Consider the following 27,930-nt stretch of genomic DNA (forward strand, 5'->3'; position numbering starts at 1 on the left):
AAACAGGGAAAAGGCATGGGAAAATATTCCCTCCAACCCCAAGGGAGGGCTCCTGGTGTGGTGATACCAAACCTCCCCCTAGGAGTGGCTTTGGGAAGGAAAATCAGCACACGAGTCATCCAACTGCATTTATTTCCTTCAAAAATAGGTGATTTCTTCGTACAAAATACCAGCCCAGTGGCTCTGCTGGGTGTTAAAAAATAGGGGATAAGGGAAAAAAAACAGCATTTGGTCCTGGCTACTGCATTTGGAATAATTAACCACACTTTCCACATCTTCCTATCATGCCCTGCCTGGGCTGGGGGAGTCACAGCTTCCAGCTTGGGGCACAGGCATGAGCAGAGGCAACCAGAGACAAATAAAACCTCTTTTAAACTCCCCAAACCTCTTTAAAATCCCCCAAACCTCTTTTAAGGTCCCCCAAACCTCTTTAAAATCCCCCAAACCCAGCCCTCTTGGCCCAAAAAAGGAGGAAGGGACAGCCCCATTCCCAACGCCTCATGTCAGGATCAGGCTCAGGAGGAGCTTGGAAGCTCCAGACCCGAGTCCCTCACTGATCCCTCCCTCCAAATGTGGGTATTTGTACAACAAATAAAAGATAAATAAATACATTTGACACTGGCACTTCAGGTAGGTCCTACAGACAAACACAGGCTGAGGTGCTGGGGGTGGAGCAGGGGGTTTGGTTGGACCCATACCAGGAAAAGCTGCCCCAACCACATCCTTTTCCCTAAAAAATAGGAATGAACTCCTCAGAAACCCAGCTGGGAGGAACAGGGGCTCCACAGCCCCACACCTGCTTTGGTCTCAGCAGGTGACTTCTCTTCAACCAGCCCAGCTTCCCTTCATTTTATTTTGTCTGGATGATGCTGTGGGTGGCCACATCCAGGGATGACCAGAAAAAACCTCACAAATGCCCTAAGGGTTGTGCTGGAAATGCAAACCAGAATATTTATATATATGTATCTGTAGAAAGATATATCTATAGAATCAGATACAGATCTGGACATACACAGATCTATTTATATCTGTCTCTCTAGATATAGACAGAAAACTAAATATAGATATGCCTATCTAGATATATCCATTTATAGATACACATATATCACACACACACATTATAGATCATCAATCAACACTCCAAAGAGTGATTTAGCTGCTTATTAGCTAAAAAATTCACATAAAAACCAACAAAAAAATAAATTTCCCCAGGGAGGATCCTGCTGGGTTCAAGTCCAAGGGCAGAGGGCAGAGCCCCCTGGGGAGGCCTGGAAAGGGTGGAATAGGGAATGCCAGGGAATGCCAGGGAATTCTGCCCACACAGGCACAGAGGTAAACACAGCTGCCAAGGGGGCTGGACCCACACGAGGTCAGAGCACCCCAGAAGTGCTCAGGGTGGGGTGGCCACGGCCCTAGTGGGACACCCTGCTGCTCCCAAGGGATGGTGCTGCAGAATGCTGGAGACTCCTGCCCTCACCTTCCCCCCTCCTGCAGCTTGGGGGCTCCTGGAGATGGACAGACAGACGGACAGGCCATGCAGGGACTGCAGGGAGGGCAGGAAGGGGGTGGCAGCCAGGGCAGGAACCCCTGAGGTACCTGCAGCCCTGCTGCCCCAGGTTTGGCAGGAGGCACACAGTGCAGGGACAATGAGGGCTCCATTCCCCTTTCCTGGTGGCAGAGAGGGCCTGGAGGCACCTTCAGCCCTGCTGCCCCAGGTTTGGCAGGAGGCACACAGGACAGGGACACTGAGGGGCCCATCCTCCTCTCCTGGTGGTACGGAGGGTCTGGAGACACCTTCAGCCTTTGTGGCCCAGGTTTGGCAGGGAGCACACAGGACAGGGACAATGAGGGGACCATCCTCCTCTCCTGGTGGTATGGAGACTCTGGAGGTGCCTCTAGCCCTGCTGCCCCAGGTTTGGCAGGGAGCACACAGTGCAGGGACACTGAGGGGCCCATCCCACTCTCCTGGGGGCATGGAGGGTCTGGAGACACCTCTAGCCCTGCTGCCCCAGGTTTTGCAGGGGGCACACAGTGCTGGGACACTGAAGGGCCCATCCTCCTCTCCTGGTGGCATGGAGGGTCTGGAGACACCTCTGGCCCTGCTGCCCCAGGTTTTGCAGGGGGCACACAGTGCAGGGACACTGAGGGGCCCGTCCTCCTCTCCTGGTGGCATGGAGGGTCTGGAGGCACCTCTAGCCCTGCTGCCCCAGGTTTGGCAGGGAGCACACAGTGCAGGGACACTGAAGGGCCCATTCTCCTCTCCTGCTAGCACAAAAAGTCTGGAGGTGCCTCTAGCCCTGCTGCCCCAGGTTTGGCAGGGGGCACGCAGTGCAGGGACACTGAGGGGCCCATCCCACTCTCCTGGCAGCACAGAAGGGCTGGAGGCACCTCTGCCCCCATGTTGGACAGGGAGCACACAGTGAGGGACACTGAGGGCTCCATCCCCCTCTCGTGTGTCACGGAGGCCCTGGAGGTGCCAGCAGGGCCCTCAGAAGAGGCAGGAGCCCCGTGGCCGGCCCAGCTCTGCGGCCAGGGCCCGGCTGATGCGGCTGGAGCTCAGCCTGGCGCTCTGGGCAGCCTCCACAGCCCGGCCCAGGCACCAGTTCAGCTCCTCCAGCTCCTCCAGCTCCAGGCTCAGGCAGCGCTGGTGGCCCTGGGGCCGGGGGGGACGCTCTGCCCGCCGGGGGACACCGAGGGGGACCCCGGCCAGGGCTGGGGCTGAGGTAGGAACTGCTGGGGAGCAGTAGCTGGGAAGAAGAAGGGACACGGGCTCAGTGATGGGGTCTGTGCCACCACCCCACCTTGTTTCCATCCCTCTTCCCCATCTCCTCCATGCCCACCCCACAGCATCACCCCCTGAACACAGAGGAGCCGGTGGCAGTGTCACCCCACTGTGGATCCCTGGGGTGGGGACAGCCCCTCCTGGGTTCTCCCTCCACCCCTGGGGGATGCTGACCCCCCCTGAACACTCTCCCAGCCCCAGGGCATCCTTACAGCATGGAGGGCACGTAAGGCACGAGGGGGACGGGTGCCAGGCAGACGGTGGCAGCAGGGGTGGCTGCCAAGTACCAAATTCCAGGTTGCTCCAGCTTCTGGGCTCCAGCCTGGGGACCTGGGGGACAGGAGCCACCAGGGACATGCTCTGCTGAGGGAGGAAGGGGGTTAGATGTCCCCATGGGGGTGCAGTGTCCCCATGGGGGTTTGGTGTCCCCAGGCGTGCCCATGGAGTGTCAGCTCCAGTGCCATCACCCCCTGTGCCACACTGGGTGGGCACAGTCCCCTGGCATCATCAGGGGGCTGAGGTTGTTCCTTGTCCCAGCAGCCAGCCCCCACATGGTGAGGAGCTGTGCCAGGCACGTGTCACCCTTGTCACCCACCATGTGTGGCTGTGTCCCTGCTGCCCATGGGTGCCCGGCAGGTGGGGCAGGACGTTCTCCTGGGGGTGCTGTGCTGGGGGTGCCTGGGAGTGTCACCTCCCCCAAATGCAGCTGTGGAGAGAGGACATCAGGAATGGCCCCTGCACGGCCAGCCAGGGATGGTTGGGAAGAGCTGAGTGGTTTGGGGGGATGGTGAGATGGGGAGGGGGCTTTCCCTGCAGGAAAAGGGGGGTCTGCAAAGGTGGGCTCTGCACTGGCACCTGGGACAGGGCTGGGGACAGGTGACAGTGCTGCCAGTGACACCTGGAAACCCAGGGAATCCCAGCAATTCCAGGGAATCCCAGCAATCCCAGGGAATCCCAGCAATTCCAGGGAATCCCAGCAATCCCAGGGAATCCCAGCAATTCCAGGGAATCCCAGCAATCCCAGGGAATCCCAGCAATCCCAGAGAATCCCAGCTATTTCTGCCCATACAGGCACAAATGCCAAGGGGGGCTTGACCCGTGCAGGACCCCCACGAGGTCAGGGCATTGCCCTGGGGGACAGTGGGGTCTGGCCAAGGGACAGTGAGGAGAGCCCCAGGCCATGAGGAATGGGTTTGTCTGTCCCCTCCCTAAGCCTCTCCAGTTAATTAATTAAGGTCATTAGCAGCTGTTAGCGGTGGTAGGGAAGGGCAGGGGCTGAGCACCACTCACCTGATGCCGTCCTGCCCCTGTGACATCGGGGACACCCCGAGGTGCCCGGCTCTTCCCGGGGTGCCGGCGTGGCACGTGGTGTCCCTGTCTGGTACCGTGTCCCTGCCGAACCCCAGCGTGAGCATGGCAGGGTCCCCAGGGTAGGGGCAGCCACCTTCAGCCCCACCACCGACCGCCACCAGCCCCCACCTGCGTGCTGTCCCCGGAATGTCACCGGCCCCGGGGCCTTCCCAAGGCACTTCCGCAGGGCGGGGGGTGCCCGGGGCCCGGGCTCTGACTCGGAGGCTGCGGTGGAGGACAGGGAAGGGGGGTGGCATCCGCCGGGACCCAGCTGCAGACCTGCAGGACCCACCCCAGGCTGAGCACTGCGGGCTCCGTGGGACCACCAGGACCCCAGGGTCCTGCAGCCCCACAACATTATGGGGAGGGCGAGTGGCACGCAGGGAGGAGCGTGTCCCCTCTGTCCCCACCCCACTTACCGAGGTCCAGCTCGGGCTTGCTCCGTGGCAGCGATGCCGACCTTCCCCTCCGCATGGGTGTGACCCTGGGGGCCGCCCTGCCCCGCACAGGGGGGCTCGGCTCCCTGCGCAGGGGACAGAAATGCTGTCACCACCTCCACTGTCACCACCTCCACCCACCAGGCTGGCAGTCCCCTCAAGCCAAACCCCTCCCTGCTTACAGCAGAGATAGGGACAGGCTGAGGCTGGGGGCGTCCCCCCTGCCACCTACCCCGAGGGTGTCGCGTCCTGCGGGGCCGATGCTCCGCTGGCCACCGGCTGCCTCCGGGCCGGGGTGACACCGGGAGTGCCTTTTCCCTCGGGGTAGCTGCGGGAGTGGCACAGGCTCTCCTCCAGCCTCCGCCGCAGCCGCCACACCTCGTCCTGCAGCGCCCGGATGGCCTGGCTGCCCCAGGACACATGTCCCCGTGAGGGGGGGGCAGCCAGCAGGGACCCCAGCGGTGCTGGTGGCCCTTGGGGAGCATCAGCACCCCCCTCCCAGATCCCCCTGGGACCCCCCCCCAAAACCAAGCCTGGGCTGGCATCCAGTGCCCTGTGGGTGCCTTTGGGGGGTCCCTGTGTCACCCACGGGGGTCTGGCCTGGTTTGGGGTGCTGGGACACAGCCACTCACTCGCGCTCCAGACGGGAGCCCAGCAGGTCACAGTGAGCCGGGTCGAGGGACGGCAGGTCGGGGGACAGGAGGGTGGGGGATGGCGTTTGGGGGGAGGGCAGGGGGCTGGTGGGGCTCCTGGCCACGGCTGGGGGGTGGCCACCGGCGCTGGCACAGCTCCTGGCTCCCACCTCCGAGTCCGTGTGAGCTGGGGAGCAAGGGGAGCACAGTGAGCTGGGATCATCGAGCAGAGACTGGAACACACCTCCCTCCAGGGAGGGTGACATCAGCACCACGTGGAGGTCTGGGAACCCCAACAATCAGAGCCACAGAGCCAGGGCCCCCCAGATCTCTCACCCTCGCCGAGTCCTGTGTACTCACTGCCATCACCGTCAGGGTCTGGCCCCACCTCGCTGCCCTCAGCCCAGCGAGGGGGGGAGCTGCTCCGAGAGGGGCTGCTGGGGGGCCCCCCTGTGCCCTCCGGGAGGTAGATGCCCATCAGTGCCGTCTCGGAGGGAAGCGGGGTCATCTCTCTCTCCCGTGGGGAACGGAGGCTGCTGGGGATGGGGACGGAGGGTCCCAGAGAGCCCCGAGCCCTGCGGAAGGGATGGGTCATGTGGGCAGCCCCAGGGCTCCCCCTGGCCACGGGAGCTTGTCTTTTTTAAAAGAGCTACTCTTTTTAAACTATCTTCTTTTTATATCCCAAGAGCATCATCATGGCAACACACTGTGAGGAAGAGTACACTTACTGCAGTGTGAGTTGAAGAAAGTGTTGCTAGCTCAGGTATCAGGAAACTGATTCCAAAAGATGATTCTCAGCAAAGCTGATAGAATCATTGAATTGCAGGACAGCAGCTTGGGTTGGAAGGAACTGAAAGATCATCTGCACATCTCCAACCCTGCTCCCCACACCCTCGGTGCCTCTCTGCCATCCCTGCTCCTCAAATCCCCCAAATCCCGCGGGCAGAGCCTAATTCCTGCAGGCAGAGCCATACCTGGGGCCGGGGGGATGGTGCTCAGGGGTGTGCACAGGGGGTGACACCCTGCTGGCCTCCGAGCCCACGAAGCCACTGTCGGTCTCTGGGGACACGATGCGCTGCTGCTCCTGCAGAGGGACAGCAGGGTGGGTGCCCAGCAGCCCGGGGGGCTCTGGGGGGGTCCCAGGCAGGGATCCACAGTCCCAGGGACTCACCTTGCGGGGCCCGGGCTCGGTGGCACCGCTGCCTGTCCCACCGAGGGACAGGGACACCCGTGGTGGCCCAGGGACCCCCAGGGGGGGCTTGGCAGAGGCTGGTGGCTCCTCAGCAGTGGCAGGGGAGGGGTGGCCCAGTGTCTCCTCCAGGTTTGGGGGTTCTCTGGGGGGAAGGGTCGCAGCTCTTCTCTGTGGAAGGTGCCTGTGGGGAGGGGATGGAGAGGGAATGATGGGGCAGAGAAACCCCAGACATGGGGAAATGTCCTGGTCCAGCTCTGCCATGGAGGAGGCCCCATGGTAAAACTGTTAACCCCAAGGTAAATAAAACTGGAGATCTGACATCAAACCTGCTCACACCTGCCTCCCACAGCACTTACAAGGCCAAGGGCTCGAGGTTGGGCTCCTCCTCGAGTGACCGTGTCCTGCAGGGGACCTTGCTGGGGCCACCGTCCCCTGCCGTGGGTGCATCCACCTCCTCCTGGGACTGGCTCCCCACCAGGCTCAGCCGCTCCAGGCTCAGCGACTCCGGCAAGGACTTGAAGTGCTTGTACCTGGGGGGACCCGCGGGCAGGAGCAGGTGGCTTTGGGGACATGCCCTGTGCCTGTGCCCCCCCTGCCCCGCTGTGAGGGCACTCACTGCTCCAGCAGGTTCCCAAAATCCTCCTCCACTTGGCGCTGCTTGTGCCAGAGGGGCCAGGGCAGCCCCCCTGCCACCCCCTTGCTGTCCCCTGCTGTCCCCTGAGGATCCTCCACCAGCGCAGGGCTCTGTGGGCACAAGGGGGTGAGAGGGGCAACCCCCCATGAATGCAGTGGGGTGGGGAACCTTTGCACCCCCAGCTCACCTCGGGGCGTGGGGAGTGGGCGGCCGGTGGTGGGGATGGGGCTGGGGGGCAGGGGGGCTGCAGAGGGTGCTGAGGGAGGGGCTGAGGGAGGGGCTGAGGGAGGGGCTGCCGCCTGGCCCCCGGCTCCAGCCGCTCCTTCAGCCCCTCCAGGCGCAGCCCCAGGCGGTAAATCTCCCCTTCCACTGCCCTGCAAGACACCAGCCATCAGTGCAGGGGGGACAGCGACCCCCGGGGACTCTCCGGGGGCTCTGGGGGGACAGCGACCCCCGGGGACTCTCCGGGGGCTCTGGGGAGGGGGTGGCAGGGGGATGGAGCCCGTACCGGTCAGGATCAAAGCCCCCCGCAGTCGCTGGGAGCTGCTGCCGGCCTCGCAGGTATTCCCGCTCCAGGGCATCCTGTGCATCCTTCAGCATCCTCATCCTCTGCGGCACAAGAGCGGTGTCTGAGCCTGTCCAATGGGCCCCGGGCATGCCCCATGCCCCCAGGCTGGGGTCGGGGAAGGGGCTGACACACCTGGAGCTGTTCCGAGGGTGTGGGGGTCCCTGCACGCACCCAGCTTTCGAAGGATTCCACCTGGCCGGAGTTGTATGGGCTGAGCATGGCCCTGCTGTGCCCCCTCTGCACCCCCTAGACCCCCCATATGAAGCATCCCCAGGGACTGCTCCAGTGCAATCCCCCACTGCAGCCCTCTCCCTTTCCTTTCCTTTTTCCTTTCCTTCCTTCCTTCCTCCCTCCCTCCCCCCCAGCACCCCACAACACTCCCCCTCCCCACAACATCTCCCCCAAGCCCTCTGATCCAGATCCCCTCCACAGCTGCCCCCAGCAGCGCCTCCCCAGCTTATCCCCATAGTCCCCCATCAAAACTCCCCCCAAATCCCCTCCCTGCAGCCAGCACTCCCCAAACCCCCTATTCCACGCAGCCCCTCAGCACTCCCCTGTACAGCTCCCAATTCCCACACCTCTCCACGCCCAGCCCCCCAGCAGCCCCCCAGTCCCTACCTGTGCCTGCAGCCTGCGGCTCTGCCCTGCCAGGGCCCGGGTGAGCCGGGGGCCAGGGCAGCAGCATGGCCCGGGGCAGGTGGGGCAGCACCCCCCGGGCAGAGGAGGGGACCGAGGCTGGGGTGAACCCCCCTGCTCTGATGGTCCCGGGGCTGCAGCTGTGAGAAAACACAAGGACAAGTGACACTGCAGCAGTGGTGACACCAGCGTGGGGAAGGGGCTGTGGGGGACAATCCTCCCAGAAGCAGAGCAGGAGGGCCGTGAGCAGGGCAGGGGACATGGATCAACACACCTGTGAGGTGTGGGGCTCTGGGATGTGGATCAACACACCTGCAAGGTGTGGGGCTCTGGGATGTGGATCAACACACCTGTGAGGTGTGGGGCTCTGGGATATGGGATATGGATCAACACACCTGCAAGGTGTGGGGCTCTGGGATGTGGGATATGGATCAACACACCTGCAAGGTGTGGGGCTCTGGGATGTGGATCAACACACCTGTGAGGTGTGGGGCTCTGGGATGTGGGATATGGATCAACACACTGGTGAGGTGTGGGTCTGTGGGATGTGGGATATGGATCAACACACCTGTGAGGTGTGGGGCTCTGGGATGTGGATCAACACACCTGTGAGGTGTGGGGCTGTGGGATGTGGGATATGGATCAACACACCGGTGAGGTGTGGGGCTGTGGGATGTGGACCAACACACCTGCAGCTGGCGAGGCCGGGGCTGTGGCCGGGGCTGTGGCCATGCCCAGAGCCGCTGTCCGTGCCTGTGGGATGCTCAGGGTCATCACTCGGCTCCCGGTGGCCACGGTGCCCACGGCGAGGCTGCGGCTGGGCTGGGGCGGGTCGGAGAACAGGCTCACCTGGGCAGGGAGAGCGGGTTTGGGCAGCCAGCCCGCACCCCGACCCACCCACCGTGCCCCGGGGCACCCTGAAGCACCCCATGGGCACAGCAGTGGGTGCGGTGAAGGTGGGGACACGCGTGCGGGGGGTGGTTGGCACAGCCCTGCCTCAGTTTCCCCACCCACGCGGTGGCAGAGGTGACACGGGGACGCGCTTCCTGCCATCTCAGAGACGTGTCCCGCCATTCCGGGGACAATCTGGCTGAGCCACCGCCCTGGCACGGAGGGGACCGTGCCAGACGAGGGGGGCGCCATGCTCCCCGGGCTGCTGTGGGCTCTGCGGTGGCCTCAACCCCGTCCCTGGGCTGGGACCGCTCAACCGCAGCTCCCCGGGAGGAGGAAGAGGAGGGGGGCCGGGGGAGGAAGGCACAACTCATAACTTCAGGGAGCGGGGAGCAGAGAGGGGAACCCCCCCAGGCGTCCTGAAGCCCCCACCCACCCTGGCGCCCAGGCGCAGCTGGTCGATGGTGTTCTCAGCCTCGGCGTACTTGGTCAGCAGCTTGTGGTAGTCGTCCTGCAGGGAGGGGACACCAGTGGGGGACAGCACCCGGCACGGGGGATGCCCGAGGGGTGGGTGCTAAAGGGGGGAGGCAGCCCTGTGTGGGGACAGCACGGAGGGGCAGTCCCATGGGTGGGCTGTAGGAACCCCCTCTCCGAAACACCCAACCCCTCTGTGCAGATGTGACCCCCTTTTCTCCGCGTGGGGAGAGCCCCCTCTCCTCCCAGGAGGACAAACATCCTGAGGGTCACAAGCTCTGTGGGGGTGACCACCATCCCGGGGGGACACGAGCATCTTGTCCCCAGGCTGAGCACTGCCCACATCCCTGCTCCTTCCCTCCTCGCCAGCTCCATGCAGGACCGGGAAAGGGTGACCAGCACCACACCCCTATGGATGCCCCAGAGGCAGTGACACCCCCATGTCCCCCCACCCTGCAGACCCTCCCAGTACGGCTGAACGGGGGGAGCCGGGCGTTACCTGGAGCTGCTGCACCAGCGCCGTGGCTTGTCTGGGGGACCTGAACTCCTGCGGCAGCCCGGCCGTGCTGGGGGGCTGCGGGGACGCCCCCTCGCCGCTGCTCAGCAGCACCTCCCGGACGATCTCGGCCGGGGATTTGAAGCCGATGGGGCCGCGGGGGCGGGCGGGCAGCACCCGGCCCCGGGGCGGGCGGTAGCTCTGGTCGAACTTCACCCGCGCCTCCACCTTGGACAGGTCGGGCAGGGGGTGGTTGAGGCGCCCTCGGCCGTACTGGGTGCCCTCGGTGCCCGTTCCCGAGGGATCCTTTGTCCCCTTGGCACCCGTTCGCCTCCGGGGGCTCAGGGACCGCGACTGCCGGGCGGGCTTGGGGGGCACCACGGCGGGCGCTGCTTTCTTGGGCACCCGGGATCTGCCGTGCCCTTGGGCTGCCGGGGCATTCCCGGCGCCCTGGGGCTGCCCGGTGGGTGCCGAGCCAGCAGGTGCCATCCCTGTGCCAGCTCTCAGGGGCTCGGGCACACGCTCGGGGCTGGGGCCATCGGGGGAGAGCTGCGGGGGGAGGCTCCGTCTCGGGCTCCACTCCTGCCTGTGCCCCCCGATGGTGTCCCCGGCCGTGTCCCAGCCCCGGTGCTGGCGGGACGGGGTGCCAGGGCCAGGGCTGGCGTCCGAGAGCCCTGAGGTGTCACCCCCGTCCGTGCTGCAGCCCCGGGGCTGGCACAGAGCCCGGCCGGCCCTCACGGCCTCGGGGCTGCCGCTGGAGCCCGAGCCCCAGCAGCCCCCGGAGGACAGCTCGGGGTCGGGGTCCCCATCGCTCTCCGCCCCCCAGGGCCCCTCGTCCCCCCCGGAGCTGCCCCGCTCCTCATCCTCCTCGGCCGGCTCCTGCCGCGGGTGCCATGGCCCCTCCTGCGCCGGGGACCCCTCCTCCAGCTCCTCACTGCCACCTGCAAAACAGCGGCACCGCGGGGCTGTGGCCACCCACACCCAGCCGGTGTCCCCGGCCCCCCCTCTCCAGCAGCTCCGGCGACATTTGGGACCACCCCTTGTGGGCAGGACTCACCCCACGGGGGGCTCCTGGCACCCTCCCCCAGGCCGATGACCCCATCCTCGTCCATCCGCCTTTCAAAGTCGTCTTCTTCCTCCTCCTCCTCCTCCTCCTCCTCCTCGCCGTGCCAGCGCGTCAGCTCTGTTTGTGTCCAGCGCAGCCATGGTGCCGGGCTGGCCATGGCCCCTCACTTGTGTCGCTTCATGGCCCGGCGGCGGTGGCGGCGGGCTGGGGACCTCCTTGTCGCGAATGTAGGTCACAGCATCGCCGCCGCGTCCTGGGGGCGCCGGGGGAGAGGGAGGCATGCTCAGCGGGACACGGTGCGCTCTGTTTGAGGTGTCTTCCCTGTCCCCCAAATCCCGGGGACAAGAACAACCCCCGATGACGGTGGGGACACCCTCGGATCAGACCCCCCCACCTCTGCATCCCACCCTGAAGCTGGAGCTGCCACATCTCTGCCAGGTCCTCGTGGGGAAGGAGCCCCTCAGGGCCACCCCAAAAGGTTTGTCCCCCACCCCGGGAACACCCAGGCCATGCTGGCACCCTGTGGATGTCACCCCAGCTGGGCAGCCACACCCTGGGGACCACCAGCAGTGCTGGGGGGGCAGGAGCACCCCAGAGAGCCCTCTGGATGTGGGGCCACAGCAGAGACCTGATACAAAAATTCCCATGATGATCCCAAAGCATGAGCTTCCCCCTTCACCCCCGCACAGGGTTTCTCCAGCAGCCGGATGCCAAAACCCCAAATGTGGAGTGTGGCAAGAAAGGCCACGGGGTTTCCAACCCCTCTGCTGGATTGGAGCCCCATAAGCCCAAATTTTGGCTTGGGGGGGTCAAACCAGGCACCTCCAGCCCCATGCAGGGACACTCACCCTGTACCAGCAGCCTCAGGACATCCCCATCACTGTGACCCCATGAAAACCGAGCGCCCCGAAACCTTCCTGTGCCTGTGGGGCAGCCCAGCTTTTGCAGAAGGAGGAAATGATGTTTCCTGCAAGTTTGCAGGTGGCCACAAAAGTTTTAACCCCATCCGGCCCTGCGCAGTGGGGGCTGAACTCTCCTCCTGCAGCATTTTCTATCAAAACCTTTATTTTTTAATCCATTTCAGAGCAAAATGCCGTAGGAAGAGAGGGGATGGAGATCCCTGGGACCATCAGCAGTTGGCCCATAAAACATCAGCACAAAGATTTTCCAGGAGACCTAAATTAAGCTTTAAAGCCCCAAATTTCTAAGCCATCCTTAGAAATTCCCCCAGATTTCCACAGGGAGGGTCCAGCTGGCCCCAGCCTGGGATGCTGCTCTCACTCCCAGGGGTGCTGTGGCGGCACCCAGGCACTGTGGCCTGTCTTGGCACATTCACAGGCAGCCAATTAAGCCAGCTCGTTAATGTGTAATTAGTGGCACGCAGAGGACAGCTTGACGAGCTAATGAAACCACAGCATGATCCCTGGGGTGGCTGCTCTTAGCCAGAGTGTGCTGTGGTGATTTTGGGGTGCTGTGGTGATTTTGGGGTGCTGCTGGCTGGGGGTGATGAGGAGTAAACCTATCCACAGCACCCACATGCTCTGGGAAAAGTCCTCTGATCCTCTCCCAAGCCTCAGTTCTGCACATTCCTTGGGTGTTTGTGAGGTTTGAGGTTATTCTCCAGCCCTGCCTGGCATCAAGGGCATCATCCTTGCACCAGCCTTGCTCCCAGCCCTGCCTGCATCCTTGGGGATTTTAAGCAGGAGCAAACCCCAAAGCATCCCTTAGGGTCTTGCAAACCTCCTGGGGGGTTTGCATGAGGTTTTCTCCCCCACAGTGAGTGGATAACTCCATTCCCTACACCTGGAGATGCTCCACAGCTTCTCATGTCACCGGGGCTGCCCACAGGATTCTTCAGACTCTGAGCTACTGAAACCAAAGAGGGATTTTGGCTTTAGCTCCTCCCTGGGCTGGGATGTTTCCAGCCCCAAGTCCTTACACACATCCCAGAGATCCCCACCAAGTGCCTCCCATCCCACCTGGAGCTCTGCAGGATCCCAGAGCCATGAGGAGCCCCAAACACCACGCTCAGGATTCCCACAGGAGAGTGCTGGGTGAAAGGAGCCTGGGTGTAGGATTGTGTTTGCTATTGACAGAGTGACCAAATTATTCTTTGTCTACTTAAAAAGGCAAAAAAAGCCCCAAAGTTGCTCTCCGCAATTGGGTAAAAAGACACCTCACAAGACCTTTAGGACTTCACCTCAAACCTGGGGCTGCCCAATTAAGCAAAGGCCAAAAACTCCCACCTAAGTAATTCACTAAAAAAAGAAGAGAACAAAGGAAATAATTGCTTTTGTGGAATGTCTTAACAAAAACCAAAAACCTCTTACCCCTAACTCAGTTTTTCTCTACAAGAGCTTTATTATTTTGCCTTTTATTATTTTTTTTCTGTTTCCAACGCTACCTAAAAAACCATCCTACTAATTTTATATCATTAAAAGTAACTAAGCTATCTCAAGTGTAATAAATTCTCTAAGAGCTCCTAAGACCTAACTCAAAAAAACTCCATCACCTGGGGGTCCTGTTCTCTTGGGATAAAGGGAGTTAAAACATTCCCAGCCCATTTCTGGTGGTTTTTTAACCCCATCCCAGGCAAGGGATGGGGATTTTGCATCTCTTGAAGGAGGCCATGCCTAACCCACATGTTGTCACCCCATTTCTGAGCAGCGATTCCCACATGCACAGCCCACAGCAGCTGCAGTCCAAACCCAGCCACAGTTATTGCTTTCCCAGAAAATCCCTCTGCTGATGGGCATGGTGGCAAGAGCAAAAACACTCAGATTCTTTTCCCCCCTCTAAGTGATTTTCTCCCTGTTATGGGAGCGCAGAAAAGCTTGAAAAATGATGTGGCTTCCTGCTCAGCAGCCACAAATCAAACAGAAACAATCCCAAATGTGTGTGCAGAAATGTATCCATATATTTTAATTTTCCTCTTTGAAAGCCAGGATTTTTTTGCAACAGGCAACTGGGAAAAAAAGCTAAAAAGAAATTTAAAAGCCTCAGCTAAAAAACCCTGAACTCTGCTCTGCACCAGCCCCTCCAGGCCTCTCCTGCCCTACAAATCCCAGCCAGGGCTGTCCCAAATTGCGGCTCAGGGTAGAGGGGCTCAGCTGAGGGGGGGATGCTGCCAGCAGTGCTGGGTGCTGCCAGGTCTGTCTGTCCCTCCTGAATCCTTTCTGCAGGCAGCAATCCCATCCCTGCCCCATCCCTGCCCCGATCCCATCCCATCCCTGATCCACTCCCTGCCCTGATCCCATCCCTGCCCCACTCCCTGCCCTGATCCCATCCCTGCCCCACTCCCTGCCCTATCCCATTCCATCCCTGATCCACTCCCTGCCCTGATCCCATCCCTGCCCCACTCCCTGCCTGGATCCCATCCCTGTCCCGATCCCATCCCATCCCTGTCCCACTCCCTGTCCTGATCCCATCTCTGATCCCATCCCTGCCCCATCCCATTCCATCCCTGATCCACTCCCTGCCCTGATCCCATCCCTGTCCCACTCCCTGCCCTGATCCCATCCCTGTCCCACTCCCTGCCCCATAATATCCCTGATCCCATCCCTGTCCCATCCCTGTCCCAATCCCATCCCTGTGTCACTCCCTGTCCCATCCCTGCCCTGGTCCCATCCCATCCCATCCCATCCCATCCCTGCCCCGATCCCATCCCATCCCATCCCATCCCATCCCATCCCATCCCATCCCATCCCATCCCATCCCATCCCTGCCCCGATCCCATCCCTGTCCCACTCCCTGCCCCGGGCAAAGACCGAGGTGCGAGGCTGATCCCGCCCAGCTCATCCTGCGTGGGCAGGGAAGCAGCAGCCATCCAGGCCAGCACGGAGCCATCGTAGCTCCTGGCTTTATCAGTGCTGACAGCAGAGGAGACAGGAGCATCCTCCGCCCCAGGGCTCGCTCGGTGACAGGGAAGGGGGGATCAGGGCTGCTGTCACTCTGCCTTCACTGCCCTGTCAGCCCCCGGGAAGAGCAGGGGGGATTGGGGGGCTCTAAACCCCGCAGCTCCATCCCCACATTCTCTGGGTGATGTGGAATTACCCTCCTGCCCTGTGTCCCAAAATTCCTTTTCCTGGGATGGGTTAAAGCCCCTCCTGCACATCCGTGCCCATCTGGGATGCAGGGGGGGCTAAGCCCCCATCCCAGGCCCTTGCATGGATGTTTTGCATCTCTTTTAGAGAGGTTTGAAGGAGGCCAGAACGGCCTCGGGCTGAAACTTGGCAGGGCATGTCTGCGCTCCAGGAGGGAGAAATTCCTGGTGTATAAACCCTTTTTTAAAGCCCACAGAGCCCCGTTTTAATAGCCATGAAAGAGGGCAGAGAAGCGGAAACGCTGCGTTCTCAGTTTGCATTATTTCCTACTAGAACAAGGGAGGGACCATCACAGCGAGGAAGAGCCTGACAAACCTCGCTGGTCCTCTGAAAGCACACGCCTGTCACCATCACTGCAAAGCCCACGTGTCACCCCAATTCCAGCAGCTGGAGGGGCCACGTCCCCCCCAGCCCCCCATACTGCCACACCCCCACGGAGAGGCACCAAAACACCATAGAAATGTCATTTTTCCATCACTTGCACAGAAGCAAAGCCCGACAAGACAGAGAACTCTTCTTTCCTCCCTCCTCCCTGGCACACGGACCCTCCTGTCCTGGCTGGGGTGCATCCCCGGGCTGCAGGGCTGGGGGCGGAGGGCTGTTATGCCCTGAAGGACAGACAGCCTTAATGCCCTGAAGGACAGACAACCTTAATCCCCGTCTGGAGAGCGCTGCCGCTGTCCCCGGCACAGCCGCTGCCACGGAGATCCCTTCTTAGCACAGGGCAGAGGCAGCGGGGACACGGCCGGGGAGATTGTGCTGAGCTGAACCAGCCCCGGCTTCCCTGTGCCACGGCCTCAACCTCCCACAGTAAAGAATTCATCCCCAATATCCCATCCAGCCCTGCTCTTTGTCAGTTTGAAGCCATTCCCTGTGTCCTGTCCCTCCATCCCTTGTCCCTCCCCAGCTCTCCTGGAGCCCCTTTAGGCACTGGGAGCGGCTCTGAGCTCTCCCTGGAGCTTTTTCATCCCCATCACTCCTGCCCTGCCGCGCTCCCTGCCTGCCCTTGAACTTTAAGAAGCGATTTCAGCCCTGCCCGGAAGGCACCGAGCGGCTGCGGCCGAGCACGGGACACCCGCGACACCCTCGGGCACCGGCGGCTGCCATGAACACGGCTGCCCTTTAAATAAAACACGGAACTGAAGCTGAACCGACTCACCCGGAGGAGCCGGCGGCAGCTCCCGGCCCCGCAGCCTCCGAGAGCCCCGGCCGAGCCTCCGAGCCGCCTCCGCAGCCCCTGACGAAACTCTGCCGGAATCCTCCGGCCCCGGCGGGGAGGAGGCACTGTCAGAAGGAAAGTTCGGACAAGTTTCCTCGGGGCCACGGAGGCTGCGATGGCGCGGGGAGGACACGCCTCGGTCAGGAGCGGCGTGTCCCGCATCCTCCCGCCGTGTCCCGCATCCTCCCGCCGTGTCCCGTGTCCTCGGCCGCAGGGACCCTGCCAGGGCTCGGGGTGCCCTCTCTCCGCCCAGGGACCCCAGCAGCTCCCGGCTGCGAGCCAGCTCTGCCCGAGCCGGGCTCAGCAAAGCCGGGCTCAGCAGAGCCGGGAGCTCTGGATGCGGCCCCGGGATGGGGCCCGCGGGCTGCGTCTCCAGCTGTGCCTCCAGCTGTGGCTCCGGCGGAGCCCCGGGGGCTCTCTCCTTCCTTCCAGCTGCAGCAGGGGCTGCAGGGAGCAGCCCAGCCGTTCCCAGCCCCCCCGGGCACAGCTGGGGCACATCTGGCCCGCGGGCACCGCTGGAGCGGCGCCTTCACCCCGCGCTGCCCACCTGTAGGGAGAGCCCGGCCGGCGCCTCCTCGGCCGGCGCTGGGCGGCTCCGGTCCCGATCCCGGTTCTGGTCCCGATCCCGGTTCTGGTCCCGGTCCCAGTCCCGATCCAGCCCGGCCCGGCCCCGCCGGACAAAAGCGCGGCCCGCGGCGCCAGGGGGCGTGGCCTCCCCTTATTAGCATACCCGCCGCACTCCGCCAATCCGCGCGCGGAGCGAGAGGTCGTCAGCATAAACCCTGCCCATCTTTTATTTGCATATCCCGCCGCTGGCGGCCAATCAGAGCCGCGGCTGAGGGAACCTCATTGGCATAATTTATGCAGCGCGGGCACCCCCTGGCGGGGCGCTGCCCATTCCCGGAATTGGGATTGGGACGGGATGGGATGGGATCCATGGGATGGGATCCATGGGATGGCCGATCCCAGAGATCCTTGGCAGGGATTGAGATGAGAACGGGGAAGGGATGGGGTGGGAATGAGGAGCGATTGACATGGGAAAGAATGAGGTGGAATGAAATGAAATGGGGATAGGACTGGGCATGGGATAGAATGGGAATAAGGGCTGGACGGGTCAAGGATGGGATGGGATGGGATGGATGGGATGGGGCTGACATTGAGCATCCCCTCACCACCACCGCCACTTCACTCCCACCCACCCTGCCAACCCTGGGAAGGTCCCAGGATATTAAGGAAAATATCCTATCATCCCTTCCCCTTCCTACCCCTCATCCCAGCCCCAAAGCACCCCCCAAGCACAGCCTTTTTTCTACCCTGACAGATTTATTGAAAAATTAAAAGCACAAGCTCTGTATATATAAATACAATGACATTGCCAGCGATTTACAAGGCCTCCGGTTGCATCCCCACCCGTGGCTGGCACCACCCATCTGGGCACCTTGGGGACCGCCCAAAGGAGCAGCAACCCCCCGAAACTCCCTGCAGCCTGAGCCACGGGCCCACCTTGCTCTGTGTGTGGCACTCAAATGACAGCGGGGACACCCAGACCGAGCCGTCCTCCTGCCCCGCTCCCAGCCTGGCCGAGGGGGAGACGCCATTCCCTACCCCAGAGAGGACAGGGATGGAAACTTTGAGGGATGTGCCCGTTCTCAGCCTGCCCTAGGCAGGCAGCGGGCCTGGGGACATTTGGGGACAAGCCGGGGGTGTGTGCGCGTGCGGGGCCGGGGGACGCTGCTGGCCCACCTCGCTGCCATCCTCCATCCCCATCTCAGCGCTGCTCAAAGCCTGCCCCTAAAGGGCCACGTTGAACTCTGTGACCAAGAAATCGATGTAGTCCTTCTCCTTCAGCTTGAAGGCCTCGGCGATGATGCGGGCGGCCTCGCGGTGCTCCTTGCCCCGCAGCCCCGTGCCGTTCACCTCCAGGATGACGTGTCCCACCTTCAGCTTGCCGCAGTTGTGTGCCGAGCCACCCCGCTGCAGGACAGAGAGGGGTCAGATCACACCTCAAGCAGGGGGGAAAAACTGCATCCCACCTTTCCCAGGGGGGAAAAACTGCATCCCACCTTTCCCAGGGGGGAAAAATGACGTGTCCCACCTTCAGCTTGCTGCAGTTGTGTGCCGAGCCACCCCGCTGCAGGACAGAGAGGGGTCAGATCACGCTCCCACCACTCCCTGCATCAAGCAGGGGGAAAAAATTGGAAGATATTTAATATCTGACAGGATGGATGTGAAATATTTCACTTTTTGGAGAGAGAGGATGAATTTGGCTTCCCCCCTGCTTGCTCCTTGAGCATGATGCCAGCTGGGATGGCCAAGAATAACCAAGGCAGAGTTGGCTCTGCTTTTTTTTGCTGTAAATAACTTGAATTTTGCCCCAAGTAAACAGCAAGCAGGGAGACAGATCCAGAGGGCTCAGTCTCCTGGCTCCCATCCACCATTCCCCCTCCTCAATCCTCTGTCTGGCAGTTTCCAGACATCTGGAGACAGCAGCCAAGCTTTCAGGGCTGCCCTGATCCCCTCGGAGATGTCTGGAGCACACAGCTGGCTCCCAGGAGGTGTGTTCTGGGATGGGATCATCCACGGGACACGGACACCATCCTCAGCTTGGCAGAACGGTACCTGGGGAGCTGCAGGGCTGTAGGGGGGCACAAAATCCCCAAAATCCCCCTGGCCACAGCTCCAGGGCTTTCCCCAGCCTGCCCAGGGAGGAGAGGGGTGGGATGGGATGGGATCTGGGATGGGATTGGGATGGGATCCATGGGATTGGGATGGGATGGGGCAGGGATGGAATGGGATGGGATCTGGAATGGGATTGGGATGGGATCCATGAGATGGGCTGGGATGGGATCCATGAGATGGGCTGGGATGGGATGGGGAAGGGATGGGATGGGATCTGGAATGGGATTGGGATGGGATTGGATGGGGCAGGGATGGAATGGGACTCATGGGATGAGATGGAATTCATGGGATGGGATGGGATGGGATGGGATGGGATGGGATGGGATGTGCACGGAGCTGTCCTGTCCCAGCTGCCCTACCTGGATGGTGACGATGCGGGGCAGCGGCTGCCGCGTGTTGGCGCCGCCCTCGATGGCGATGCCCAAGGTGGGAGCGCTCTTGGACACCCGGATCAGACACGACGTGGGCTCCAGGAGCCCTGGCTGTGGGGACAGATGGCAGCACTGCCAAGGGGGCTTGGACACCGTGTGCCAGCCGTGCTCCCTCGGCCAGGGCCCCACAGCAGACAGGGACACGCTGGCTGCCACCACAGAGGGACAGACAGAGCCCTGCAGTTGCTTTCTGACTCCTGATCTAAAATCCCAACTCTGGGCAGCTCTGGAAGGGTTTGGGAAGGAGCAGAGCAGCTTTCTGTCTGCCTGCCCATGTCTCTCAGCCTCACCACCACCAGAAACCCTCTGAGTTATGTCTGACACCCGCTGCTACCTTCTCCTTTGGGCGACAGGTGACTTCACTCATGTGTCTCTTTAGAGCCAGGATTCTCCCATGCTCCACGTACCCGCTGGCTGGAGCTGGGAGGGATGGGATTTAGCCAGGACAGAATGAATCAGCCCTACAGTGCCCCTCTCAGCCACTCCTGACCCCTTTCCCCACAGCTCAGCCCCCCAGAGAACTGACTGCCTGCAGCAGAGAGGAGCAATACCCCAGCTCAGCACGGACCAGCGGCTGCTGCCTGTGGGCAGAGGGAGTGGAACGGGCTGACCAAGGCAGTGGTGCCCCCTCCCACACAGAGCAGCACCCCAGGCCCCCCCTCACCGGCTTGGAGGCCCCTTCTGCCGCCCCCTCGCTCCTGGTGGCCTCCTTGGGGCTGCGGCTCTTCCCGGGGCCTGGCTGCCGGCTCCTGTCCTTGCCGCTCGTCTCCAGCTCCCCGATGTCCACCCCGCTGTCCTCGCTGAGGGTCTGCCCGCTGTCCGACAGCTGGGAGAGCGTGGAGGCTGGGGAGAGACGTGCTGTGAGTGGGGGCAGCGCCAGGGCCAGGCCAGGGGGCGAGGGCAGCTCCTGCTCCCAGGGCAGGGCAGCTCCCCTGGGATTCACACCGGGGCTGCAGAGCAAGGAGCCCAAGCACAGCCCTGCAGAGCCATGGAATTGCTTAGGTGGGAAAAGAACTCTCAGGTCATTGATCATGGCACTTCAAAGCCATGTCCCCAAGTGCCACATCTACATGGCCTTTATGTTGCAGTGTGATGCTGTTTCCTGTTTCACCTATCCCAGTCCCCCAGGTGTGCCAACCTCTCCTTTCCCCTCCCCCTGTCCCCAGGCTTAAAAGGAGACGGGACCACGCGGGCTGGGTTCTGTTGGGAGCTGTTACAACATTCAGAGGTCTGTCATCCTGGAATAAACTCTGGATTAAAACTCTACAACAGAATCCTCTCCTTTTTCTCTTCACCGTCACCTGAACCTTTTCCACCACAGGTAAACTGAGTTCCTACCATGCCTGGATTTGTTCTGAGTGCCCAGCTGCAGCACCCAGCCGGCCAAATGTATCTCTGAGGTGAAACACCACAGCTGCAGCCTTTGGCCCAGCAGCAAGGGCCAGACGAGGCCAGGCACGTCCCACCCGGAAATATTTGGATTAATATTCCATACTTTTAGGTTCTTTCAGGGATAGGATCTCCACCATTGCCCTGGGCAGCCTCTCCCCAGTGCCTGACTGCTCTTTCAGTGAAGGGATTTTCCCAATATCCAACGTGCAGCTCCCCTGGCACGGCTTGAGGCCATTCCCTCTTGTCCTGTCCCTGTCTCCTGGGAGAAGAGACTGACCCCAATCCCACTGCACCCCCTATCAGAAGAGCAGAGCTGTGCACAGGCAACATCTAGAGATAAGTGGCCCCAAACTCTGGTCTGGAATCCAACCCAGATCCCAAACTGGGATGAAGGGAGAGAGTGATGAATTCAGGGAACCTGCTGAAGGCCAGTTTATGCAGCCCATGCTCCACAACAGGGGCTGGGAGGAGACAGGGACCAAACCAAGTGAAGAGGTGCTGCCATGTAGGAGCTTTCTGCCCTTCGAGGATGAAGACCAAGTGTAGATGGACACTGGAAATGTCAGGAGCAGCTGCAGAGCTGCATTTAATGCACCCGCGGAGCTGCATTTAATGCACCCGCATCACCCTGTGGGCAAGGGGCCGGCTGCAGTGACGGCGCTGCGCCACACGAGGGCGACATTGCCACTCGTGTCGCCGCCGCAGCGCGGGGGGGCGGGAACGCTCCGGGACCCCCGGGATTGCCCTGGACCCCTTCCCTCTCCATCCCTGAGAACCCCTGGATGATCCCCCTTCCCTCTCCTTCTCCAGGAACCCCTCTGGGTCCCCCTTCCCTCTCCATCCCTGAGAACCCCTGGATGATCCCCCTTCCCTCTCCTTCTCCAGGAACCCCCCTGGGTCCCCCTTCCCTCTCCATCCCTGAGAACCCCTGGATGATCCCCCTTCCCTCTCCTTCTCCAGGAACCCCCCTGGGTCCCCCTTCCCTCTCCTTCTCCAGGAACCCCCCTGGGTCCCCCTTCCCTCTCCATCCCTGAGAACCCCTGGATGATCCCCCTTCCCTCTCCTTCTCCAGGAACCCCTCTGGGTCCCCCTTCCCTCTCCTTCTCCAGGAACCCCCCTGGGTCCCCCTTCCCTCTCCATCTCCAAGAGCCCCCCTGGATCCTCCTTTTCTCCCTATCTCTGAGAGCTTCCAGGACCCCCTGGGACCCCTCCTCCCTCTCCACCTCCAATTGACCCATGGGGCCCTGCACACACTCTCTCACCTCCACTTCTTTTTCCTGGAATAAATGTGATCCCCACGCTGAGTGTGGGCAAAATTAGATTATTTTTTCCCCATCAAAATGCACAGTTAATGGGAAAAGGCCAGAATTTTTTCTGTGAGGTCACAGAATGGCCTGGGTTGGAAATCATCTTAAAGCTCTTCCCATCCCACCCCTGCCATGGCAGGGACACCTCCCACTGTCCCAGGTGCTCCCAGCCCTGCCCAGCCTGGCCTTGGGCACTGCCAGGGATCCAGGGGCAGCCCCAGCTGCTCTGGGCACCCTGTGCCAGGGCCTGCCCACCCTCCCAGGGAACAATTCCCAATTCCCAATATCCCATCCAGCCCTGTCCTCTGGCAGTGGGAGCCATTCCCTGTGTCCTGTCCCTCCATGCCTTGTCCCCAGTCCCTCTCCAGCTCTCCTGGAGCCTCTTTAGGCCCTGGCATGGGCTCTGAGCTCTCCCTGGAGCCTTTTCCAGGTGAGCACCTCCAGCACCCTCACTCTCCATAGGAGAGATGCTCCAACCTTTGAATCACGAGATTCATCATAAGACCTGAAGCTTTGAGATCTGTGTCCTGTTCTGTTGCATTGTGATTTCAGGGTTTACCCCAGAACCTCGGGTCCCTCAGGATAATTCCCTGCCAGGTGTGTCAGTCTCCTCTCCTTCCCCCTCCCAGCACTGTCTGTCACTCCTGGCATTCCAGAAGGGCACTGAGTGATTGGCAGATCCAAAGGATGCCCTCTACCCCTGGGGGGCATTGGGCCATCCAGGTGTCCTTTGTCCCTTTGTCCCTCCCCTCCTGTCCCTGCTTGGTGCCTCCCTGCCCCTTCCCTGCCCCTCTCCCCGGGGTTAAAGGAGCAGCAGCCACGGGCTCAGGGAGTTCTGTGGGAGCTGGTGCTGCATTCAGAGGCCCGAGGGCCAGAATAAAGCTCTGGATCCAAACCCTCCATCAGAACCGACTCCTTTGCTTCACCATGGCCTGAAAGCTTCTCCAACAGAGGGAAACCTGAGGAGCAGCCCCTGTTATGGGGGGAAGCTCCATCCCAGCCCCACCAGAGCTCCTGCAGGCCTGGACTTGTCTCCAGTGCCCGGCTGCAGCACCCAGCCAGGCAAAAGTGTCTGTGGGGTGAAACACCACACACCCAGCCAGGCAAAAGTGTCTGTGGGGTGAAACACCACACACCCAGCCAGGCAAAAGTGTCTGTGGGGTGAAACACCACACACCCAGCCAGGCAAAAGTGTCTGTGGGGTCAAACACCACACACCCAGCTGGCCAAAAGTGTCTGTGGGTGAAACACCACAGTGCTGCTGTTTGGTTCAGCACCAAGGGCCAGACAAGCTCAGGCACATCCCATCCTGCTGTATTGGTAATTTGTCACAGACATCTTTTATGGAAAATCTTTTCTTTAGGATTTTTCCTCCTGAGAAGCTGAGAGGCCTCAGGAACAAAATGTAACCAATGGTTATCTGCTGCTGTGGAATGCAACAGGTGCATCTGGGATTGGCCATGTTGGATGTTTCTAATTAATGGCCAATCACAGCCCAGCTGGCTTGGACAGAGAGTCTGAGACAGAGCCTTTGTTATTCATTCTTTCCTATTCTATTCTTAGCCAGCCTTCTGATGAAACCTTTTCTTCTATTCTTTTAGTACAGTTTTAATATAATATATATCATAAAATAATGAATCAGCCTTCTGAAACATGGAGCCAGATCCTCAACTCCTCCCTCATCCTGGGACCCCTGTGAACACGGTCACAGTGATTATTCCAATCCTGCCCCATTGATCTCCCTCCCAGCAGCCCAGGGATGGTTTCCCCAGCTGCTGGGGTGACACCCACCTCTGGCCTGGGGCAGGGGCCTCACTTCGTTGACGTCAGGCTCGCTGTTGGGCTGGTGCACCTCCACCATGATGAAATGCTGGTTGCCCACGGCCGGGGGGCTGCCCTTGTCCGGGGGAGGGGGCGCGGGGTGAGGGGGCGGAGGAGGAGGGGACGGGGCCGGGGGGCTCTGAGGCCTCTCTGGGGATGGGCTCTTCATCCTGCTGGGCGACTGCACCCTGGGGAAGGGCCCGATGGGGCGCTGGCTGAGCAGGGAGAGCGGGCTGTCCTTGGGCTGGCTGCGAGGGGACAGGGGGGAGATGGTGGCGTAGATGGCGCTGGGGGAGGAGTCCTCGGTGGCCGTGGAGGTGACACTGAGCGTGTCCTTCTCGGGGGGGTTGGGAGGGGGAGAGGGGTTCCGGGGGGCCACGAAGAAAAGGCCGGACTGGGAGGACTCGGAGGAGGGGCGCTGGGGCTTGTCCTTCCCCAGGACACGGGGCTGGGCTGAGGAGGGGTCCAGGGGCTGGGGCGCTGAGGGAGGAGGAGGAGGCTTGAAGTTGGGTGGTTCCTCAGGGAAGGAGGAGAGATCGTCCTGCCAAAGCAAGCACAGATCGTTGGACACCATGTCCAGGCTCAGTGCATCTCATCTCCTCACACTGACCGTGGCTGAAGAGATGGTTGTTACAGAAACACCCTCCTGAGCCTACAGTGTCACACCAACACCTTCCTGACCCTACAGTGTCACACCAACACCTTCCTGACCCTACAGTGCTACACAAACACCTTCCTGACGCTAAAAGTGCTACACCAACACCTTGCTGACCCTACAGTGCTACACCAACACCTTCCTGACCCTACAGTGTTACACCAACACCTTCCTGACGCTAAAAGTGCTACACCAACACCTTCCTGACCCTACAGTGTCACACAAACACCTTCCTGACCCTAAAAGTGCTACACCAACACCTTCCTGACCCTACAGTGCTACACCAACACCTTCCTGACCCTCTGACAATGAGAATTCAATTCACAATGAGCACAGCTGCAGAACACCTGACAGGCCAAGAAATGCTTATAACATATTGCAATTAGGAAATAATTGCCTTCTGATTGTGATGGCGTGAATTATAACATCTGTATTGTCTCACCTTTCTGATTGGACTAAAAATGGAATAAAAGTTTTTAAACTTTTCTGTTTTATTGAAAATAATAAAATATATAAATATCTATATGAAATATATAAAAATTAAATATAAACATATATAATATGAGTATAAATATATAAAATATATAAAACATATAAAATAGATAAAATATATAAAGTAATAACTATGAATATATGTAATATAAAATATAATATATAATATCTATAAATATAAAGTATATATAAAATATATATAATATAAAATATAATATGAAATATATATGTATCATATGTAAATATATGTAAATATATAATATAAATAATATATAATATGTAAATATATAATATATATAATAATAGATATAAATATAAATACTATATATATAGTATCTATATATAAATATAAATATATAAATAAAATCTATAAATAAAATCTATTTTATTTTAATTTATTCTCAGCTGCCCCATGTCTGAGTCAGAAAAGGGCCTAATCCAACACAGCACAACCCACCCAAGCTTTTCTTTGGTTTCTGCTGCTATGCAGCCAGGCAGAATCCCTTTCCTGACCCACCTGAAGGGCTGTGCTCAGTGACTCCCCTGGCCCAGCTGCTGCACTGAGGCACAACCCAGCACCCCCAGTTTGCCTCTGCTCCCCCCAGTTGCGTGCAGCCTTACCAGGGACACATCTGGCAGGGTGTTGATGCTGCTCTGGTGGCAGTCCCCAGCTCCCTCCAGCTCTGACGTGTTCTGGGAGGGCACACAAGAACAGAGAGCCATGGCACAGCAGCAGGAGAACCAGCACCGTGCCAGGGCACGGGCAGAGGGATGCTCCAAAGCCCTCCCCATGCAGGGCCAGCCTTACCCAGGGGTTTTGTGCCTCCTTGGGGGCCTTGGGTGGGACACAGCCTGTCCCAAGCTAAGGGATGTGCTCAGAACACGCTGTGGACCTGACACCTTGGGGCAAGCTCCTCTAGGCCCAAATCAGCTGCTCCTGCTCAATTTGGAAGGGACCAGCCCTGAGGGCTGCAGTTCAATACCTGTTGGGTTTTTTTTGTTATCCCCAGAGGAAGGACAATAGAAATTTAAAACTCTCCTCCCCTGCAACCCAGAGCAGTGTGTCGCAGACATCTTTTATGAAAAATCCTCTCATTAGGATTTTTCCTCCTGAGAAGCTGAGAGGCCTCAGGAACAAAATGTAACCAATGGTTATCTGCTGCTGTGGAATGCAACAGGTGCATCTGGGATTGGGCTCATGTGGTTGTTTCTAATTAATGGCCAATCACAGCCCAGCTGGCTCAGACTCTCTGTCCCAGCCACAAGCCTTTGTTATCATTCTTTCCTATTCTATTCTTAGCCAGCCTTCTGATGAAATCCTTTCTTCTATTCTTTTAGTATAGTTTTAATATAATATATATCATAAAAGAATAAATCAGCCTTCTGAAACATGGGGTCAGATCCTCATCTCTTCCCTCAACCTGGGACCCCTGTGAACAGGGTCACAGCACTGGGTCCCAGATGCAAAGAGAAGCTGCTGCCACTGCTTTATGAGCCCAGAAATGTCACCAGGAAATGCCACACCACAGTGTTGAGGACATCACAGCTCCAGGAATCCAGAAGGGATTTCCTGTGGGAATCTCTCAGTAGGGATGGGCCCAGGGAGAGGCCATGGGTGCAGCCAAGCAGAGCAAAGCTGGTGAATTCAGGGGTGGCAGAGTGGGGACAGAGCAGAGCTGGGAATCCTCTGCCAGGGGGGACCATCCCCAGCTCCCCTGGTGGCAAACCCAGCCTCAGCCCCCTCTCCCTCAGTATCTGCAGCTCAGGGAGGCTGAGCTCAGCTCCTGTCAGGCTGGCAGGGCTGTTTGGATGGGGCAGGGCACAGTTTGTGTTTAAGTGCCTGCTATTTATTGCAGGGTAAACAGCTGATTAGCTGAAACTCTGGTGCTTCTGCATCTCCCCCAGCTGCTGGAGGCTGCTGCTGTGCCTGGGAGATGTTCGAGTCCCAAAATAGACACGGGAGGCAATTAAGACCATTAGAGGAGCAGCAAAAACATTGATGTAAAGTGCTTTTTTCCCTGTGGCTTCTGAAGGAGCCCTGGAGAATGAGAACACAAGGAAATAGCTTGTTCAGGGAGTGACAGATAAAGGACTGGCTTGGGAAACCTTCCTGTGCCATGGGGTGGTTCCATCCTCCATTATTCCAACATAAGGGCAGGGGATTTTAAGAGAATGACAGAAGAATTTGGGTTGGAAAGGACTTTAAAGATCATCCAGTGCCACCCCTGCTATGGCAGGGACACCTCCCACTGTCCCAGGCTGCTCCCAGCCCTGCCCTGGCCTTGTGTCACAGACATCTTTTATGGAAAATCCTTTCCTTGGGACTTTTCCTCCTGAGAAGCTGAGAGGCCTCAGGAACAAAATGTAGCCAATGGTTATCTGCTGCTGTGGAATGCAACAGGTGCATCTGGGATTGGCCTCATGGGGTTGTTTCTAATTAATGGCCAATCACAGCCCAGCTGGCTCAGACTCTCTGTCCAAGCCACAAGCCTTTGTTATCATTTTTTCTTTTTTTCTATTCTTAGGTAGCCTTCTGATGAAATCCTTTCTTCTATTCTTTTAGTATAGTTTTAATGTAATATATATGATAAAATAATAAATCAGCCTTCTGAAACATGGAGTCAGATCCTCATCTCTTCCCTCATCCTCAGACCCCTGTGAACACGGCCACAG

General features: G+C 59.5%; 2 protein-coding genes across 6 annotated transcripts in view; both read right to left on the reverse strand.

The window, feature by feature from the left end:
* Nucleotides 1-115: 115 nt before the first annotated feature.
* Nucleotides 116-17,126, reverse strand: AKNA (AT-hook transcription factor). 3 transcript variants are annotated; one of them, XM_054516922.1, is made up of 23 exons: nt 17,028-17,126; nt 16,421-16,545; nt 11,150-11,411; nt 10,096-11,033; nt 9,559-9,633; nt 8,921-9,080; nt 8,214-8,371; nt 7,728-7,787; nt 7,536-7,636; nt 7,215-7,401; nt 7,010-7,137; nt 6,750-6,923; nt 6,373-6,574; nt 6,176-6,285; nt 5,562-5,776; nt 5,202-5,388; nt 4,802-4,975; nt 4,552-4,655; nt 4,262-4,411; nt 4,073-4,174; nt 3,378-3,488; nt 2,995-3,145; nt 116-2,747 (listed from the first exon to the last, which is right to left on the reverse strand). In XM_054516922.1, exons 3-23 carry the CDS (start codon nt 11,313-11,315, stop codon nt 2,489-2,491), a joined length of 3,912 nt encoding a protein of 1,303 aa, XP_054372897.1. In that variant the 5' UTR covers nt 11,316-11,411; nt 16,421-16,545; nt 17,028-17,126; the 3' UTR covers nt 116-2,488. The 3 variants fall into 3 exon arrangements, with proteins under 3 accessions (XP_054372897.1, XP_036249574.1, XP_036249572.1); XM_036393681.1 differs by lacking the exon at nt 16,421-16,545 and having other exon boundaries at nt 2,995-3,142; XM_036393679.1 differs by lacking the exon at nt 16,421-16,545.
* A 657-nt stretch (nt 17,127-17,783) lies between these two features.
* Nucleotides 17,784-27,930, reverse strand: part of WHRN (whirlin) — a 64,386-nt gene continuing 54,239 nt past the window's right edge. For all 3 annotated transcript variants that reach the window (XM_036394058.2, XM_036394059.2, XM_036394056.2), the window contains 5 exons: nt 25,879-25,950; nt 24,081-24,651; nt 20,255-20,433; nt 19,519-19,641; nt 17,784-18,454 (listed from right to left, as the gene is read on the reverse strand). In XM_036394058.2, coding sequence (XP_036249951.1) covers nt 18,272-18,454; nt 19,519-19,641; nt 20,255-20,433; nt 24,081-24,651; nt 25,879-25,950 — 1,128 coding nt within the window. In that variant the 3' untranslated portion in view covers nt 17,784-18,271. The remainder of the gene's footprint in view (nt 18,455-19,518; nt 19,642-20,254; nt 20,434-24,080; nt 24,652-25,878; nt 25,951-27,930) is intronic.

The sequence above is a fragment of the Molothrus ater genome, chromosome 20 (genome assembly GCF_012460135.2).
Source record: "Molothrus ater isolate BHLD 08-10-18 breed brown headed cowbird chromosome 20, BPBGC_Mater_1.1, whole genome shotgun sequence".
Classification (NCBI taxonomy): domain Eukaryota; kingdom Metazoa; phylum Chordata; class Aves; order Passeriformes; family Icteridae; genus Molothrus; species Molothrus ater.